The sequence below is a fragment of the Strigops habroptila genome, chromosome 3, assembly GCF_004027225.2.
Source record: "Strigops habroptila isolate Jane chromosome 3, bStrHab1.2.pri, whole genome shotgun sequence".
Taxonomy (NCBI): Eukaryota; Metazoa; Chordata; class Aves; order Psittaciformes; family Psittacidae; genus Strigops; species Strigops habroptila.
In genome coordinates, this window is record NC_044279.2 from 60202263 (window position 1) to 60221419 (window position 19157).

Consider the following 19157-nt stretch of genomic DNA (forward strand, 5'->3'; position numbering starts at 1 on the left):
CAGAGATCTGATGAAGACAGCAAACAGTGGAGAAGAATGCAAATAATGTAGCGGTTCCTGCCAAAGGCAGTTAACACGTCTGCCTTCATGGCAAGGCTCACACAGTGGGCTGGGAGGCATGGTCAGAGCAGCGAGCTTCAAGGGAAACGTTGACTTTGAGTCTATGTTGAAGTCAGTTTGTCTTGTGCTCTGCACTAAGCTAAGGCCCCAGGAAGAAGAAAAGGTAAATAATCATGTAGTTGGAGACTAGAGCATAATGCATAGGTATCCTGGGTTCAGCTATTGGCCTCTAAGGAGGCCTACGTGAGCTTGCACAGATAGTCCAATTTTTGAAGCTTGACTTTCATCACTGTAGGACTATTCTCACAGTAGCATGGTTAGGGACACTATACACACCTAATGTGCATACAGCACAGTGATATTTTACTTTACAATGGCTTGCGTATGCATATGCAGTACTCCTCTGTATGTGCTACAGTTGTACTTTTTCTCCCATTTACACAGTGGTTGCATGGGAGATAACTCCTGACACAACTTAGTATGATGACATATAACCCACCTTGCGTGACATCCTGCTTATATCTCAGTCCAGGATCTGTGAGTGGTCCACAAAACAATTTTATGTTGAGGATTAACAAAGTATCATGGAGGCTGAAAGCATAATAATAAAAGAACCATAGTAAATTATAGCAGCCTTCATTTTCCTCTGTGGGTTACAGATGGCTTTCTCTGCTCTGCTGGGGGCAGATCTTAGTAGGACCTTACTGTAAAGCAGTAATTTTTTTTCCTTCTTGATCTGGAAGAAACACCATAAAATTGTTGTTATCCTTTACACATCTGTGAATACTCATAAAGTCCCTCAGGACAAAAAAAAAATTAAATTAAAAAATTAAAAAAAAATGAAAAGGAGGGGGAAGTAGGTTTGGGAGCAGAGTAATTCTTCAGGAAATCAGGTGGAATTAACACTGATGCTGTACTGTAGGTATTTGGGATTTGCCATGGGTTAGCATCGGTTGTCAGCAGTGTTACTCTCTTTCAGAGCAGAGAAACATAGGGCCTGAATGCTGAGGTCAAAACAAAAAAAAAAGTCTGCTTTAAGAATATTAAGTCTAAGGATCTGATAGACTTTTAGATTCTAATAGATGCTGTCTTACTATGGCTTTAACTTGGTACGTCTCAATGCCATCATTATGCCAAACAGCAAATACTTAATGTCGCTTAAATGTAAGTATATGCATGTTATATACACACGTTACCATAAATACATGCAATTTGTGTTTGCATACATTAACAAAACCAGACCCTTATTATTTCTGGAGAATGAACCACTGCTTGATTTACAAACTTGCAGAGGTTTTGAAAGGTGTCAATAAACTTCAGTGCGCTGTAGACAATGTTAAATTGCTTGCCAAAGCCCCAGGCTAAGTTGGTCTTGTAAAGCTTAAAACAGATCCTTGGAACTTGCAGACAAATCTAAAGACCAAAAATAAAAAAAAAAAAAAAAGATTAGAAATCAGATGCTCAAGAGAGAATATTCTTGCCAGTAACATGACAGAGTCAAGTTAATTCAAAGTGATTCAAAGAAGATGATTTTTTTTTCCTTTTTATGATATTGCTGGCCAGTTCTGCATCCTGAATCTGATTGACATATGATACTACTAGGCTGAATGAAGACATTTTGCACATGTTTTTGCTTTAAAGAGCAATTGCTAGGGGTAACACTGGTTAGCTACAACATGGAGACATGCCAAACTGTTCTGAATGAGAGTGGATTGCTGGCTATCTTGTGCTTTAAGGTTTGTAGGGCCGGGTGGATAATTAAGCATTCCTGACATCGCCGTGTGGTCGTGTAAACTCAGAGGGCTGAAGAAATTGATGTGGAAGCTCAGGTTCCTACCGGGTGTGCCGTCCAGTTCCATAAAAGGGGATTTCCACTACAAGAAGTTGAATGAACTCGACAGTAGACTTTATGTAAATATCTGAATATTATTGAAATTTTGCCACAGAAATTAGTGCTTTAATGTAATTTTTTGACAGGGCTTTTTGGACTTCTTTCTCCTAATGCCCTTCTCTTTTCAGTGTGGCCTTTAAATCTATTCACCAAACTTGCCATAGAGATGTTTTTTAACAATCTATAGCTTTCAGAATACAGTTTCCATATTTGCAGCTTTTGGCAAATTTTTCTGAATGAAAGTTCTTCTGCCCCACAAGGTGTTGATGCATCATTGAGAGCAATAGCAAATTAGCTCATTAATTCGTAACAGAAGTCTGAGCCTGCAGAGGCAAGCTTGGGTGGAAAGTCCTTAAATCTCTGTCATCATTTAAACTCTTTGTTTTGTTTGCTTGGTTTTCAGCCACCATGGTTGAGCCTCCTGTTAGAGAGCCTGTTCACACTTTTGAGTAGCTTCAGTTTTCCTCAGCCTGTGTATTTTGCATCAAATAATTCAGCTTATTAAACAAAATGCTTCCCAAGTTCTGTTTAAAAAAACCCAACAAAAGAACCAATCATAAATCAAAACCGAGAAGATGCTACTTGAATTTCATAGAACCATAGAATCATAGAATCATAGAATTCTATGGAGAATTTTATGGAAGGAACTTTCAATGGAAGGGACCTTCAATGGTCATCTAGTCCAACCCTCTGCAATGAGCAGGACATCTTCAACTAGATCAGGTTGCCCAGAACCACATTCAGTCTGGCCTTGAATGTCCGGATGGTGCATCCACCACCTCCTGGACAACCTGTTCCAGTATTTTACCACCCTCATTGTAAAGCATTTCTTCCTCATGTCCAGCCTGAATCTCCCCTCTTTTAGTTTAAAACCATCACTCCTCATCCTGTCGCAACAGGCCCTGCTAAGAAGTCTCTTCCTATCTTTCTTATAGACCCCTCTTAAGAACTGAAAGGCCACAAGGTTTTCCTGGAGTCTTCTCTTCTCCAGGCTGAAAAACCTCAACTCTCTCAGCCTTTCCTCACAGGAAAATATCCAGCTTATTAGCATATATCACAAGTTTCTTCCCAATGAAGAAAGAAGAATCTAAGTTTCTGAACTAGCCACTTTCCTGAGGATTACATAGCATTAGCACAGAGACGGAGTGGGAGAAAACCACACAAACTAGAACAGCTGGCTCTAACATCACCTGTCAAAACCACTAATATCTGAGACTAGTTAATCTAAGTTTCCAGTGTTCAGAATGGAAATTCTCTAGCCTTTTCCAGCCACTGATTTTACCTTATACTGGACAACTCAAGCTCTGGGTTATGAATCTATATTTTCTGCAATGGATCTTCAGCTTTCTACTGTTTCATTCCACATTACTTATATTTGATCACTCTGTGCATTCGTGCATGCTAGTGCGTCCTGTATTTTTTGTCAGGGTAAATTGAGAGATCCCCCCCATGCAGCTGAGTTCAGGCCACGGCCCAACATCTCCAAGGGATTATTTGCCTCAGCATACACAATGTGTCAAAGCATCATGCCTTAATCTGGTGAGCACAGTGACAGGGCTCGTGATGTGATAAGGCAGATCAGTTGATGCTGTAGATGTCTCGCCGGTAGTGGTTAACATGGGTAACAAACACAGAGGGGGGTGAAGAAAAAACAGAATGGAGAAATGAAGATATCTCTCCAGCACCCTGACTTGTGCCCACTGCGTGGGCACTACGAAGCGGCTTGGAAATACATCCACATCTTAGCAGGGGATAGTGCCCACCAGACGGTTATAACACTTTTTTCTAGTCTTTTCCAAGTTGCGGTTTGTTAACTAGTAACTAGAATTTGAAGTAAAAAAGTCTAAACATCTATAATTGAAATAAGCCAGCACTCTGTTTCAATAAACTTAAAAAGTGGAATTGCATTTTTTTTTTGGTATTGTCTTTCATGAAGGCATTTGCTTCCAGACTGTATTAACAAAATATGTTGTTTGACAGATATCATCTCAGCAGACAGGTTGCCTAATCTGTTTTATTGACAAATTGACTTATTATTTGATCAACTTGAATATAGTCTTCAAGACATATTTCTATTATAAAAAAGTAGATGGAACAGAGAATAATGTGTTTAGTCCATCATCCTCTTTCAGCTGTCATTTAAACACTGGTTTGTCTGTGAGAAAAGAAAAGAAAAGTTATACGGTTGTTTTGATCATGCTGTCAGAATTGTCTTTATTGTCTGTGGGGGAATCACCTATGTAATTTCTTCTTCCTTGATACGATAATATATTGACCTCCCTCATTCAGTCAGAAGAAAGCAGGTTACGATGGCTCTACCCACCACCTACATGAAGTTTCATATTCTATCAGAAGAGAAACAAAGAATCTCTGGGAGCCAGAATTATGCTTTACTTCCCCTGTGTTCTCTTTCCATGGGACCTGGAAACAAAGTGAAGTTAAAAGGTTTTCCTCAGCAAAGTCAGAAATGCTTTAAAAAAAACCCCAGAATAAATTTCTAGGCTGTTCTGTTACAGTATTTTCCATAAAGGGGGGCTGTTGGGTATGCTTCTTTTGAAGTCAGTAAGTCGTACTTAAAAACTTTCAAAGATATAAAGACTATAAAAAACTTAAAATCTGGATTAATTTGGTTAACAAGGTAAATGTAACAGCTTTAACACTGCTCTTCGGATGATTGTTTTGAGAACCTTGCTTGTACCCTCACTTTTCTGCCTGTTTTTGATGGGAGAAATCCCATTCACCCGTGCCCTGATGGGCTCCAATGAGCCTCAAATTAGTGCACAGGCGTTGCTGTCACATCAAGGGAATGGTAAAATCAGACATGATTTAAATCTGGACCTACAGAAAAACCTGCTACCTTTAGTTGTTTGCTTTTAAAACTTCACATCAGAAAGAAATCAATATTTGGAACCAAGGCACTCATAAGAAATTTCCCTCCACTTAGTCCATTTGTGAGTGTCCATTGTAATTTGTCCATCTGTAGTTGTCCTAATAGCAGGTGGATCAGCTCTACGGTGAGTAATTAAAAGGCCCTGATTTGTGTGTTTTGAATTCCTCTGGATTCAAAATAATCACCAATGATGAAAATCTTTCCTCTTTTAAATCAAATGGAATAGAGTTTTCATTGGGAAAATATATGCTCAAATGGAATTTAAAAGAAGTGTGCAGACAATACAAGGCAATATTATTTTCTTCTTCTCCTTAATTCTGTGGCTAAGTATGTCCTTAGAGGGAAGTTGTACATGTTTTTCAGCCACAAAGTCAGGATTTTGATAAAAAGAAGCCCTAAGTCAAAATAGATGTGTTTGCAATATGTAAGCTCTAGGAGTGAGAGCAAGATTGGGCCTCAAGCTGTACCCCCTTCTGGCCTTGGTTCAGCAAAGCACAGATCTGTCTCATGGAAACCTGGCCACAGAAAAAAACAAAACCCAAACCACCCACAATTTGCCATCTTTGGTTGGTTTTTTTTTCTCCTTTCTCTGTTTTTAAACCACAGATATTTAATGCCGTGCTTGCCTGAGAGCTTTTTCCTGTACCTAATAATACTTTGCACTGCTGTAGTGCCTTTAATCCAAAGATCTCAAAGTACTTTGCAGGCATTAATGAATTAAGCCTCATAAAACCCCTTTGAAGTAGGTATTATTATAGCAGTCTTAGAGATGGGCTGAGTAATTTTCCTGAAGTTGTAGAGCAAGTCTCTGACAGAGTCAGGAACAGCCTGACGAAGTCCTGTGTTGCAGACGCTTCTCTAACCACCACACCATTCTCCCTGACTAAGTCTCTTAAATCATTTTAATTTTAAATAATTACTTTGATTTACTTACTGTATTAAAGTCATATCTCTGTTAAATACAAGGGGAGGCATTGATTTATCCTTGGTGGGTTAGGCATTCATTGCCCGTGAAAGTTGCGCTGATAACGTGAAGTTAAACCGACACAAATCCCTGTGTGAGGATGCTCTTGCAGGGGGATAGGAGGGGCTTTGCAGGGCTTGGTTTGAGCTCCTGTCTTCATACAGTACTGTACAGCTACATCAGTGTGGCTGACACCCACTCTAGTTGGTGGTGCACTAGCGCAGCTGCCCGAAATTACTAATGGCATCTTCTATGGGCAACAATTTGCACTCTAAATGGTCTTAATATGGCTAGAACTGTACCTATATGAGCAGTTTACATTATTTGGTAGACCAACCCATGTTCCTCCTTCCTCACATTGTTAACTAAGACTAAGCATATAGTCAGGACTTAAAACAAGTCTAACTTCTCTCAAAAAGCCATTCAATCTGGAGCTTGAATTGCCATGCAGGGCTGGAAGAGTTTTAACTAAACCTTAAATTTTTGCTTTTAATTATATTTTCTATTACGTATGTACCGTCCTAGTTCCATTACAGACCTAGCTCTACAGAAAGGCTCCGTGCTTGAAGTATGTTAGATTTTGTGGAGGGGTGCATTTTGGTGTGACTTTAACCTCTTCCCAGTTGACTTGGTCTCCACAGGGATGAGGGAAGGGGCAAGTGTGATTTTTGGCGAAAGCAACTTTCCGTGCTGCCTCTGGCAGCAATTTTAGAAGCGTCCAAACAGGTTAATTGGTATAAGCCTGCAAACAACCAAACCCACAATCAATAACTTCACAATCTCATGTCAAGCAGTTTGCTTTGATTAGGTTAATGGGTCAGGCATGACCACTCCTTGATACCACTGTCACATGCCCTTCAGCTGTATGGTGGTGGTGACATTTGAGTTTCCTGGATGTACAGTGCCCTGAGCTGAATATGGTCTGAGGTGGAGGAGGACTCTGGCTGCATGCTGGATGCTCTCCCTCTCCCCCAGCCCTAGGTGCCTGCTATGGTCCAAAAAAGCTGCTCTGCCAGTAGGGAAAAAGCAAACCCCAAAAAACCCCAAACCAATAAGCACTGGCTAATCCCTCAAAGTGGCATATGCAGATAGCCAGCTCCCAGTGTTAGGATTTTTGAGTAGCCATGCCAGACGTGGCATAGAATGAGCAAGGGTGGGAAGGAAGCTGGAATGGGGAAGTGAGGCTGCCACCCCCCTGCCTTGCATAGTCACGTTAGTCTGAAGGTGTTGCAGCTGGAGTGTAGCTGATGCTTACAGAGCTGCCAACACCACCAGCCCTTCTGAATTAGGCCAACGATGCTGGGATGTAATTTTCTTTTTTCTGTCCTCAGCAACCTCTGATTTAAGTGCATGGCCATCAGTGCTACCGTTACACCAACAGACATGAGCGTAAGCATGCCAGGGACTGAAATTAGCTGTTCCAACCATCTCAAGCCCACCAGCCTCAAGTACTAGATTACTCTGGCAAATATGGTCACAAGACTTTCTGTACCTTTTCAGTATGTGCTTTCCACTGCTTGGCTCGACAGACACTGCCTATTCTTCTCCCACGTTGCTTTTCTACAGTATTGCTGAATATTTATTAACTGAAAGCTTATTGACAAGCTCCCGTGCACTCTTTCTTGCTGATGCCAAAGTCACAGCACTGTGCTTCCTTGTGAGGCACATACGCTTTCCATAACCTTTCATGGCTTCTGTGGGGGGTCTTTTCACTTTCCTACACACATATAGCTCGGTATGTTACTTTCTTGGTAGGAATGCGCTAATTGTCACACGTCTTTCTTTTTTAAATAGATTAATGTCATAATTATCCTCATTTTCTTCCTTCCTGCTACAGGCAATTGCTGGAATGCTTTAGCATTTTTTCTGCAAAAAAACCCCAACCTCCACAACGTGTCTAGGGAAAGAATTGTTACCATTCCCAAGTGTAGGCCATAATATCACTTAAGCACTCTAGAAACCTTTTTTATTTTTTTCTTTACATCAGCTGCACACAGGGTTTAACTGGTTTTTGCAAAGCTCAGCCTGGTCCATTCAAATTACAATATAGATACATCTTCAGCATAGCTTTTCTCATGTTGTCCTAGACACTTTTTCTCCACTGGATTAGGGAATGTTGGTGCTCCTGTTAAGTACCAGTCCAGCCACAAAAAAAGAAGAAAGATGTCGTATGTCCATCCATCTCAGCATAGGGCAGTGAGAAGACCTACATGTTCAGTGGTGCTTCAGGACCAGGTGGGCACTGTGCACCATGCAAGCTAAGGTGTAAGCAGGGTTTTGGCAGTGGTATACCTTGTCTTAGAATCATATTTGTTAAAAGAGCAAAAGAAACAATATACTTGATTTGGCTTAAGTTGCAGGTAAGGGGTCAGGCACACTGACTACAAGCTACACCCTAATTTGATAGCCACACTGCCCAGTGTGATCATGTTTGTTTTCTGGTTTTTCAGGTAGACTGGTGCTCCCTTCATCACATCTTGATGACAGTAACAGATAAAGGGATTTTAAGAGGCTAAAGGATGCTGACATTTATTAGCTTAAGCATCACATTATGCAGTTCTGCTCAGGTTCGTTTCTACTTCCACTGGACAGGTGTTACATAGGTGCTGTAGGCTTTGTCAGGAAGCTGCCAAAATAGACCTCTGGTTTGCTGATGGGACATTTCAGGTGCCACCCTGCTCTCAGGAAGAGCACAGAGGACAACTTGGCAAGCAAGAGGAGCGCAGGCAGGTTCGGAGGACCACCACCAGCTACCTCCTGCTTTCCCAAATATTGCTTTTTCCCTTTAGGAAATCTGGAACCATAAAATGGCATCTGTCAAGCCGTAGGCACTTGAGAGTAAGCACCCATCAGAATAACTTACTGTCAAAAACAGGTACAAATTCATTTCATCCCACTTTGTGCCATATGCTGCTGTCAAAACTTCATGAACTATTTAGGCAGCATGTTGGGACATTTTGACTAACTATGAGCAGAGCTATTTTTTTCATAGCTTTGTGTCATCAGCGTTTATAATTGGGTATTTCCCTGAATTTGCTTTCATCTCCAAACAGATAAGCCTGTAGAAAGTGAATGTAACCCAGGAAAGTGGGGACCAGCCAAACCTCTGGATTCAGCCATCCCCATTTATGAGGTGCCCCAACTCTGAACTGGAAATTGCACTATACTACATTGATCAGGAAGAAACTTTTTCTTCTGTTTTAACACCGGTATTTTAAAGAAAGGTGATTTTTTTCTTCTGTGATTTGATCAAAACTTTGAATTTTGGAGCAGGCTGGTAAACTGAATCTAACTTTCATTTTCTGCCCCTTGAGCCCAGCCGTTTTGTTCTCCTGACAAGAAAATTAACTAGCACACTCTTTGCTATAATAAGTGGGAAACAGACCACAGCATAGGTAAAGAACACATTTGCTGTTTTATTGGTGCCTTGCAGGGCAATAATACTGAAAAAGGGGAATGCAAAAGAAACAAAAAAACAAAAACCAAAACCAAAACCCCAGGATGGTGGCAACCCACATTGTATTTTTTTTAAAGAGTACATCAACTCCTGTTTTTCTTTTATTTATTGTGGCATGAATGATAACATAAAACCAAAACATGAAAATATACAACTTATATTACACTATGTGTTATGAACAAAATATAAATCTATAACTCTATGTTATATTTACATAATTATTTCTTTTATTAAATTTCAAGTGAGATGGTAGGTTGCACATACTTTGTTTTAAGCTCCAGGCATTTGATTGTCTCTATTTCTTTTCTATTTTCATTTCACTTGTAAAATCCAAAACGTTAGAAGGAGTAAGAGCTTTAGAGCCAATGGAGCTATATAAATACTGTTTCAGCAAACCAGTGACATAAACACTGGGGAGTAGAGAAATCAGTCAGTAGAAAAAACGAACTTGACATGTTCTTCAATCTGGGAAACTGACAAGTTAAGATAAAGTCAAAAAAATGTAAATATAAACCAAGCTAAAGAGCCAGCCCATGCCCTGTGAATTGAGGATACACTTGAATCCACATCTAGTGAATTACGCACAGTTCTTTTCTTTGCAAAATTGAAGGTATGCTTCTATCGAGAATTGGGCAGAGAAAAATACTTCCTATCCGATACATCATGCCCTTGAACGTATGAGATATCATATAGTTGCCATTCATTCTAGCAGATGAATTCTGGCTAAGTAAGGTCTATGTTTCCACGGAGTATAATTATTTTTGATGTTAGGAACGTGATGTCAGAGGCTTCTTCGGGGACAATAACAGCTCATCTCTTTGGATTAAAAAGAAAAAGCTCTGAAAATGTGCTATAAAAAGGTTAAAGACAATTTACTTTCTAAAAAATGATTTAATTAAAGAGAGAGTCTACTGCAGTAACCAAATCTTTGAAATAATGTCTTCGAAGAAAGAATTTCTTCCATATGCATTCGTAATAAGAGGATTTGGTTACAAAACTAATTAAATGCTATAATAATAGCTAGTGTTCTTTTCTGGGGGCCTGATTAATATAACGGAACGGTTAAATAAAGATGTTAAATGCACTTAAAAATCCTATTTTACTAATATAAGGCATGAATAAATCGAAAAAGGATATACTCTGTGTTATTTAATTGAGCTTAGAAGCAAGTGCCTCAGTTTTTTTCTTCTTTTTCCCTTTCCCCCGCTGCTGGTGGTGTTCTTTTGTAAGCTCACAGGATGCAGCCTAAGCAGCTCCCCCGATTTAGGAGGAGATGGCTCGTATGCCCCCCCAGCAGCCCCCCAAAACCATCCTCACTTGCCAGATTCCCAGGGAAGAGGGGAATGAAGCCCACCTTGGCATTAGGGCCTTTATGCGCTTTTAGTTTAATACGATCCTAATCTCTTCTAATCTGTTTTTTCTACATGCTCCAGGGCACAGAACCCAGGAAAAAAAAAAAGAAACAAGACAAGAAGATCTTTTTATAAATGTAGGTTTTGCTTTGTTTTGTTGTGGGGTTTTTTTCTAAGAAATTAAACAGGGATAAACAGGGCCTCATTTTCAAATCTGGTCTTCTACTGCCAAAGGACATACGGGTGCTCATTGTTGGACCCAACAAAACATTAGCACAGGTGTTAAGTATTTTGCTGGTTTGGGACCCCAGAGCCTTTTTTTTTTTTCTTTTTTTGCCTTTTTTTTGCCTTTTTTCTTTTTAACATTGCTGCATCAGTTTCAACATCCAAATGCAGGACGTGGATAGTCTGCTAAAGCTACTCATTTGCAAAGCCTGGTTGAACCCCAGGCTTTAGCGTAGTCTCTCAGACAGAAAGTGTACGGTAACATAATTAGCGTTCATCTGAGCCCTAGTCCAGGCCAAGGCAGTGAGCAACGCAGAGCGCTCCCAGAGAAGGGCTCTGTTGTGCCGTCCATTGCCAAGAGCAGAGCTTGGTCCTGCAGCCCCAGCACAGGCACTCCTCTGGCGCAGGACCGACCCTGCCCATGAGACGGGGCTACCTCCAGGAGCATCTCTTGCAGCGCAGCCCACAGTTTGGGGCTGAAATTTGGTCACGCTGAAGTCAAAGGGCCTTTTTCCCATTGACCTCCCCGAGGCCGGCTTTCCAGCCCACGCCTCTAACTTGCTCCAACCACGCCTGCCGCAGTGGCACCTACCTGGAGCTAAAACAAAGTATTCTGGTAGCCCAAAGTGACACAATTAAACCAGAGAGTCTCTATATCGTGGTGGAAATCAAGCATCCAGCAAATGTGAGGTGAACCCACAAGAGTCAGAAGTAATTTGTTCACAAAGACAGGGAACAAATTTAGAAGTTTGAAAAAAAAAAAAAAAAAGGAGCAAATATCTGTTTTCACATTGTACATAATAATGATATAAAAACAATTGTCTACTTTTTTTTCCTTCTTATCCAAACAGAGTGCTTCAGAAAAATTGGCTCTAGATGACTGGTGTAATTAAATAACTAAAACGAGTGATGAGAGAGCAGAAGTTAATTAAGATTGAAAACAACACTCCCATTAATTCACTCCATCATAATAAACATCAGAAGTTGACATGGCTGGGGCCAAAATTAAAATAAAGAGAAATGGTGTGAGCAGAAGAAGAAGCGATTTGTTTTCATATGTATATATATATATTTATATATATATAAAAAGGCAAGGTGGGGAGGGGTATCCATTTTAAATAGCCTAACAGCTTCATTTCCTGCACTGCCAAATTAGAATAGAATAAAATAAAGTTTAAAAGGGGGGGGGGGATATAAAATAAATTATACATAATTTACTAATCTGGGAACAGCTGACCATCATTATTATTATAATTACCATTACAACACTAGCAAGAAGAGGCAGTTCAACTGAAAAAAACCCCCAACACAGTCATAAAATACAAACAAAAAGAACCCTCTCTGACAATGGAGGATATGATCAGCTACTCCAAGCATAACTTCAGAGCAAATCTTTTGAGAGAGAGAAAATAGAAAGGAATTTTTTGAGGCAGAGGTGGAAATCAAAAAAGGGAAAACAGGAGAAAAATAAAACAGATGTTGCAGGGTAAAACTATCACACGTCCAAACCGCTCGCCGGAGTATTGTCCTAAGTCTTCAATGGCATTTGCTTGTTTGCTTTGCACAAGGTCTGCAGAGGTCAAGTTATACTTCAAGTGGGATTTCAAGAGCAAAAGAAAGACCCCCCCCCATCCTCCTTCCCAGTCTCTCCTCCTACCTGCCCCTTTCATTCTGCACCTGGATTTCTTACATGGCTGATTGCAACAAGGGCTAAATTTTCCAGAATAAGGGACCATTTGCAAAATCAATGTTGCCAAGTACTGGCAAATGTTTGGGCTGGGATCTCACGGGCACTAAAACGCACAGAGCTATTTTTTCAAGTTAAAAGTGATAATGAAAGCAATGAGTTTCTCTCTAGGAATAGGAATTTACCAGGGAGCAACACGAATATAAAGCTGGCATCCTCAGTTAGTAGACCAACTCAGAGGAAGGCATTTGTCTCAGTATAATCCTAAGACTTTCCTTCCCAGGCCAGAGAGAAGCTCCTGGATAGCTGCTGTTTGAAATTAGGGATAGCCTTTTTGGTTGGTTGGGTGGTTTAGATCTAATACTTCTTGCTACACAAACATGGGTCCTCTCCTCCTACAGGAAGAGCAGAGTGAGGAGATGAAAACAGACTCTTTGATTCACTTGTATTTACATTCTTTTTTTCTGAAATAAAGTGAAACATTCAGGTACCTTACTGCAAATGCAAGAAGCTAACTTCTACTCAGAGTTATGCTTGTGTAAATTCCCCTTCCTCACTGGTTGCTGTTTCCAAAGGAAGGCAAAACTGCCCGACCAACATATCTAAGTGCTCTAGAACAACACTGAAAATATTTTAGCTCAGGAGAAAAATTTTTCACTTGTGAGAGGCAGCAGTGAGGGAAACTTAGCACCACAAAGGTTTGGGTTCTTACTGCCCACTTTGAATACGGAAATCTCTTCATAGCTATTAGTCTTCCCTCCAACACAAACATCCCACTGATAAAAATGGATTTCTGCAAGTGCAAAGGAGAAAAAAAAATGTCAGTTTAAAAAAAATCGCATTCTGAATCAGAGATCAGTACTCAGCCACCCTGAAAGTACGATTTCATCAAATCTGGACATCATGGTAACCTAATTATGCTCAGCGAGGAGGTAACATTTCCAGTTGCTCTGTCTTGTGCCGAACAAATCACATTTTGTGATGCTGCCACTGGAAGTGTAAATTAAAAGCAAAGGTTCCTTACAGACCAAGTCATTTGGAGGGTGCGGGACTTCATTCTGGAACATGCTTTTTTGCTCACAATAGTCCAATATTATTCTTATTAGTACCATAAACACGCACACATGAAAATCCAAGACCATAAAATATTTTTTCTCTAGATTTCTTATGTCTTTCTCTCTCTCTTTTTTCACCTGAGAACGGCACCTACAGTTTCCTTTAAAAAGCAAAACCAAAACCAAAAATATATGTCTAATCTCACCAGCTGCTGGTATATCAGGTTCTTCAAGGGATTGTCTAAGATACAATACTGTCCTAACTTAAGACAGAGCAGGAAGCAAAAGAAAAGCAAAAGAAAAACAACAAAAGAAGAAGAGACCAACCAAAAAAAAAAAAAAAAAAGCAAATTGGACTAGTTCAGCGCTGTAGTACAAATTTGGCACTTGCTCAAAGACTCAGTATGGTGCGCAACTGATGAAGAGAAGTCCTCTCTTGAAAGGAAATAATTGCTTGTTGGGGTTAACAGAAACAGACTCCCCACTTCCTTCCTTGCCAGCCACGCGCACAGGCACGCATGCACACACACACACACTTCTGACCCAGATTTGCCAGGGAGGAGGAGGAGGAGGAAACAGAGGGGGCAAAAGGAATTTTATCTTTTTTCTTTCCTGTCAGGTGCATTACCAAAAAAAAAAAAAAAAAAAAGAAAAATTATTTCTCTTTAAACTGTAGCACAAAACAACAAAACACATTCACAAGCCACTTGTTGGCACTGTGTACCTGAGTGAGAATTTCTAGAACATTGTAGAACAAACAGCCATAAAGTTTATTTGAAAAAAAAAATAATAATAATAAAAGGTCGACGGGTAAGACTTCAGTGCTTGGGTATAGCAGCTGAATTACTGGCATTATTTTACCCATAGCTTATATCATTCTGTTGTTGTTGTTGTTGTTGTTGTCTTTGTTTCCTTTCTTCTGAGCCTTTTTTCTTCTGATGCAGGCTGATGTCTATTAGTCAGCTGATGTCCCAACTAGTTAAGACTAACAGTTAAAGTAACAGTCAGTGTATGAGAAAGTTAATGTGCTTGGCCACTGGCAAGGATAAACCAGATGGGGCTTTATTTATTTTTTCTTTTCTCCTCGAAGTCCTGTAGGTCATAAGATATTTGGACCCTGATCAGTTGGCTTGCCCCGCAATGTGATTTTCACTGTCACTGCCATAGTCCGCATCAGGGTCATCCTCTTCCTCATCATATTCATCGTAGATTTCTCCATTGACGTCATCGGTCTGCATCTCTTCCTTGATATGAGGCTCCTCACCTTTGATGCCGTAAGTGCTCTGGATGACAGGCATCCCGGGCTCCGGGCTGCTGGACACGCTCGAGTGCTCGGAGGGCAGATGTGGGGAAGGCATTCCTGCCATGGCAATGGCTCCTGGGTAAACTACGCCCGCAGTGGCAATGGGAATCTGTGCTTGTTGCCTGCCACAGAGAAAAAGTAAATGGTCATTTGAATACAGGAAGGAGTAAAGGGAGTGCAAATACAACAGCACTTTGCAAGCCCATAGCATATGCTCTTGGGCATGCAGAGGAAGTGTCTAGCTAGCCCATGCATGATAACACTAATAGCAATATTCCAGACTCACCAAATGATGCCCTCGAAATGAACGTCAAGCACAAACCACCTTCACTGATAAAAAACCCCAATCTCTGTAAAAATCTCTAGCTGCACCTGAACTACACTGCTTCAGTTTGCCTGCTTGCGATGCAGCCTCTTTACTGGGTAAACTGGGTGTCCCATGAGCTGCTAGGCAAAAAATAAACATCCTTTCAATTGTGGTCCAACTTAAAAACCATGTATTTTGAAAATCTTGCTTTTAAATAACCCAAGCTGCTGAGAGGACTAGATATAAAAGTAACACATTGCCAACAGGAGAGATGCAGTGAGGGCTAGTTACTTTGCACAGGAATGGGGATGTGCTGGAAGAAAGTACCAGTGGATGAGGAGAAAGTAAGGCAGGTCCCTCCAAAGAGTTAATGTTTACTCCATATTCAGTCAGAGACGTGGCCATTACTAGGGAGAGGAACAGTGGGCTTTCTGGGGCCAAGAAGGGCTTATAGGATGATCACTAAGGGCCTCCTACTGGAAGGTGATAGTTTCCACAGCGAGCGGCACTTGTGAAAAGCAGAACCTTTGAAGGAAGATGGATAAAACTAGAAAAAGGCAGACTTAAAACGGAAGCATGCATTATTTAAAAATAAATAAAAAGCAAGCAACCAACATGAGCATTTGAGAAAATCCTCTACAGGATGCCTTTATACAGCGTCTAAGCCTTGGAAACCTGTCTGCAGTAATGAAAGAAGAATTATTCCAGGCCATAGAAATTCCCTTTGCATCAAGAACACTAGCTGTGTTATACTAGTGTTTGTTTCCCTGAGAAGCTTCAGGGTCCCAACAAGCCTAGAGGTTTAAAATTCATGCTCCTTTTGTTTCCTTGCTGCATGAAGTAATTCCATTGCAGTAATACTCTTCAGTACATGCTGCACATTGTAATGTCATCAGCGGTGTGTCCATCTGCACTGAAAAGCCTTGCCACAGGAGACAGGGCCGAGTCTCTTGAGATGAACATTCTTAATTAAGAATGAAACCCTCCCCTGTTCTCCTGCCTGCCTGTGCCCTGGCTGTACAGTAAGCCTTGCACAGTACAGTGATCCTGAAAGACTCTCCTCTGCCAAACAGCTTTACATTTGTTTGGAATTGCTTGCTGCATTTTCAGATACTTCCTGCCTGCCATTCGAGCGAGGCCTCTCTCTGTGCAGTCCTTATTTCCCTATTTCTGAAGCAAGTAGAAGTTGTCTCAGCTGAAGATACAGCTCTTAAAGTAGGGAGTGGATTTAATTTGCCTTTTATTTTTAATTCAATAGGAAGGCTTTTGTTTTCTGGAGCCAGCATTTCTGTAACAAGATTCAGCACACTTAAATTGCTTTTAATATTTAACAATAGGAACACTTTGCACTTAAATGGTGCTTTTCAGAGGGCTTTTCAAATATTTAATAATTTAAGAATAGTGTTTTTCCACTTCTATAGGATGTCCACTCCAGAGCATCTCAAAGCAAGGTATTAGGGCTCTCAGCAGTCCAGTGAGGTGAGCTTGCCACCCTGCCGTTATAGATGAGGACACTGAGATAGGGAAGGATGCAGTCCGAGAGTTGCAAAAGAAGCCAAATCCTTCCCACTGCGATGCCTTCAGACACGCTTTCAGCATGCCCAAGAGCTGGCACAGTCACAGCTCTTGTAAATCCCATCACTTATTTGGTGCTCAGGCAGGAGCTGGACTGGTGTTTAGAAATTTAACCCTAAATGACCTGGTAAAGAGCGATGCAGCAAATGGGGAACTAAAACCAGGAATGCAAATGTAGTGCTGTGGCTGCCAGCATCAAACACTGACCAAACCGCAGTCATCGGCTGCACTGTCAGTAACTTCTATAATGATTTCACCCCAGGTTCTGTGCTCTAATGCCCCAGTGCAAATTATCTCCAGAAATGTCTTGATTTCAATGTCAACCTTGTTTGGAAAGCTAAATAATATGCAGAATGTTACAAGGTTAATTTTTTTCCTGATGAAGCATGCATGTTAACCAGATAAGCAGTGTTTTGGGGGCTCTGTAGCCACCTATTCTTTTTCCAGAAGGCCCCCCTCCTCTTTTTTAATCTCTTGATGCCAAATGTTGGCTGACTTCCCTGTGTTTGTTTCAGTGCTTACCATTGGGATCACTGGACCTGCCAGCACCACAGGGTTAAGCAGCTCAAATTTCTCTGCTGAGCAGCTTATTATAACAATGCACACTGTAGCTGTTTAAAACACAGTCTGATGACACTTTACAGTTGCTGGACGGATATTCTCTCCTTTATTACTACTTCTAGACATTAACTAGAGAGATGTGCAACTCAGTTAATATTAAAATGATTCCAAATTCAGATGAAACAGAACAGAAATTCCATTATTTCTGAGGGTTGTTCTTGTTGCTGGTTTTGCTTTTTTTAAAGACCACTGTGTAGCTTTTAATTTTCTGAAGTGAATACAGAAATATTGCAGAATATTTGATTACTTCCGATTCTTTTGATCTGCTGTAACCAAAACCAAGGAGCCTCTGCAGAACGAAAATACGTGCTAGTTTTCTAGGCAGATTTTAATCTAATCACATCAAGCTGATCTATTAGCTGTTTACCAGAACCAGTCTTCTTGAAATTTATGCTCAACACAAAGCATTAGCTTAATGTACTGGAAGACACTCCCTAGCATGACAAATGCCGTCACAATGAACAATGCAGACAACTTCATGCCTGATATGAATTAACTGAACCGAGTTCATATTCCAGCTCAAGTTCAGTATGTTCAGCAGTCCCTTTGCAAACCATTTGCCACAGATCATACCGAGTGCAAACTTGTATTTTTGGCTTCTGGATTAAGAGGCAGTACTATAGATTCCTTCAGATATACTCTCTGAGACCTCGTAATACTTACTAGTATTAAGGCTCTATTAGAATTACTATGTTTCATTGGAAAATCTTTAGTTTGCTTTTTTTTTTCCCTTGTGCATGATCAGAGTGGAAATGAGACAGTTGGCCAAACCTACGAGTGCACAGCAGAGCCAACAAAAAAAATCCTTAACTGCCTAACTTCCTCCTGAACCACACTGTTTCAAAGTATAAGATTCATATTCTGTTAGCAATATATATTATTTTTTTGCCAATAAAAGATAACATTTACCACACTGAATTAAGAATTCTCCCTGAAAAGTTTGGGTCTTTTTTTTCTGAAACGAGCAGTAGTTTTTAAAGATCCCATACCCAACATTAAAATACTGCCTCATCTCCTGGCGTCTGTTGCGCATGATAGCCTTGTACTCGCCAATGCGTAATTTTTTGCCATCTACAAGGCAGGTACGCTTCGGCCTTGGCTTGTATTTGTAGTCTGGGTATTTCTCCAGGTGCTGTTTGCTGAGTCGGGCCTGCTCCTCATAGTATGGCTGCTTCTCTAGGTTTGTCATAGCTTTCCAGCGAGATCCTGTCACAAAAAGAAAAAAAAAAAAAATGAGAAATGGGATTCTACTCTTCCAGAAACACTGAAAGGCAGAGAAACAAGTAGGTCACCCAGAACAAGATACCTACGGTCACATTGCTTTGGGCTGGGAATCTGTCAGAGCTTCTAGACAGGGGTCAGGTCTTGTTTGTATCTGACTAGTAAACCTCTTGGGTATGGCCAAGAGGCAGAGAGAGATGATACTGGAAGTTTTGACTCAATATTTTACTGAAACTTATCTAATTTATAATGTCTTTCAAGTGGGAAGTAAAACCATCATCCTGATAATGAGCCATCCCTGACATTTTGTTTTAGAGAACAAGGCAATGTATTTTAGTGGAATGGCCAAAGACCCTTAGATACACAGTCTGCTCTGCTATGTCCCCCCACTTTCTTTTGGCCATGGACCTGTTTCCAGAGGAAACTCCCATGTGCTGTGATCTAGTCACTGTGCTCCACCATGACTGGACCAAGGCATATGCTCTGAATAGGTATGTGACTACAGCTTAATCTTTCTAGCTTCCGGGTTTGTGAGAAGCAGAATATGAG

General features: G+C 40.6%; 1 protein-coding gene across 17 annotated transcripts in view; it reads right to left on the bottom strand.

The window, feature by feature from the left end:
- Positions 1 to 9197: 9197 nt before the first annotated feature.
- The window catches only part of SOX5 (SRY-box transcription factor 5), a 644656-nt gene continuing 634696 nt past the window's right edge, over positions 9198 to 19157 (bottom strand). For all 17 annotated transcript variants that reach the window (XM_030478980.1, XM_030478979.1, XM_030478981.1 and 14 more), the window contains 2 exons: positions 18377 to 18593; positions 9198 to 15006 (listed from right to left, as the gene is read on the bottom strand). In XM_030478980.1, coding sequence (XP_030334840.1) covers positions 14703 to 15006; positions 18377 to 18593 — 521 coding nt within the window. In that variant the 3' untranslated portion in view covers positions 9198 to 14702. The remainder of the gene's footprint in view (positions 15007 to 18376; positions 18594 to 19157) is intronic.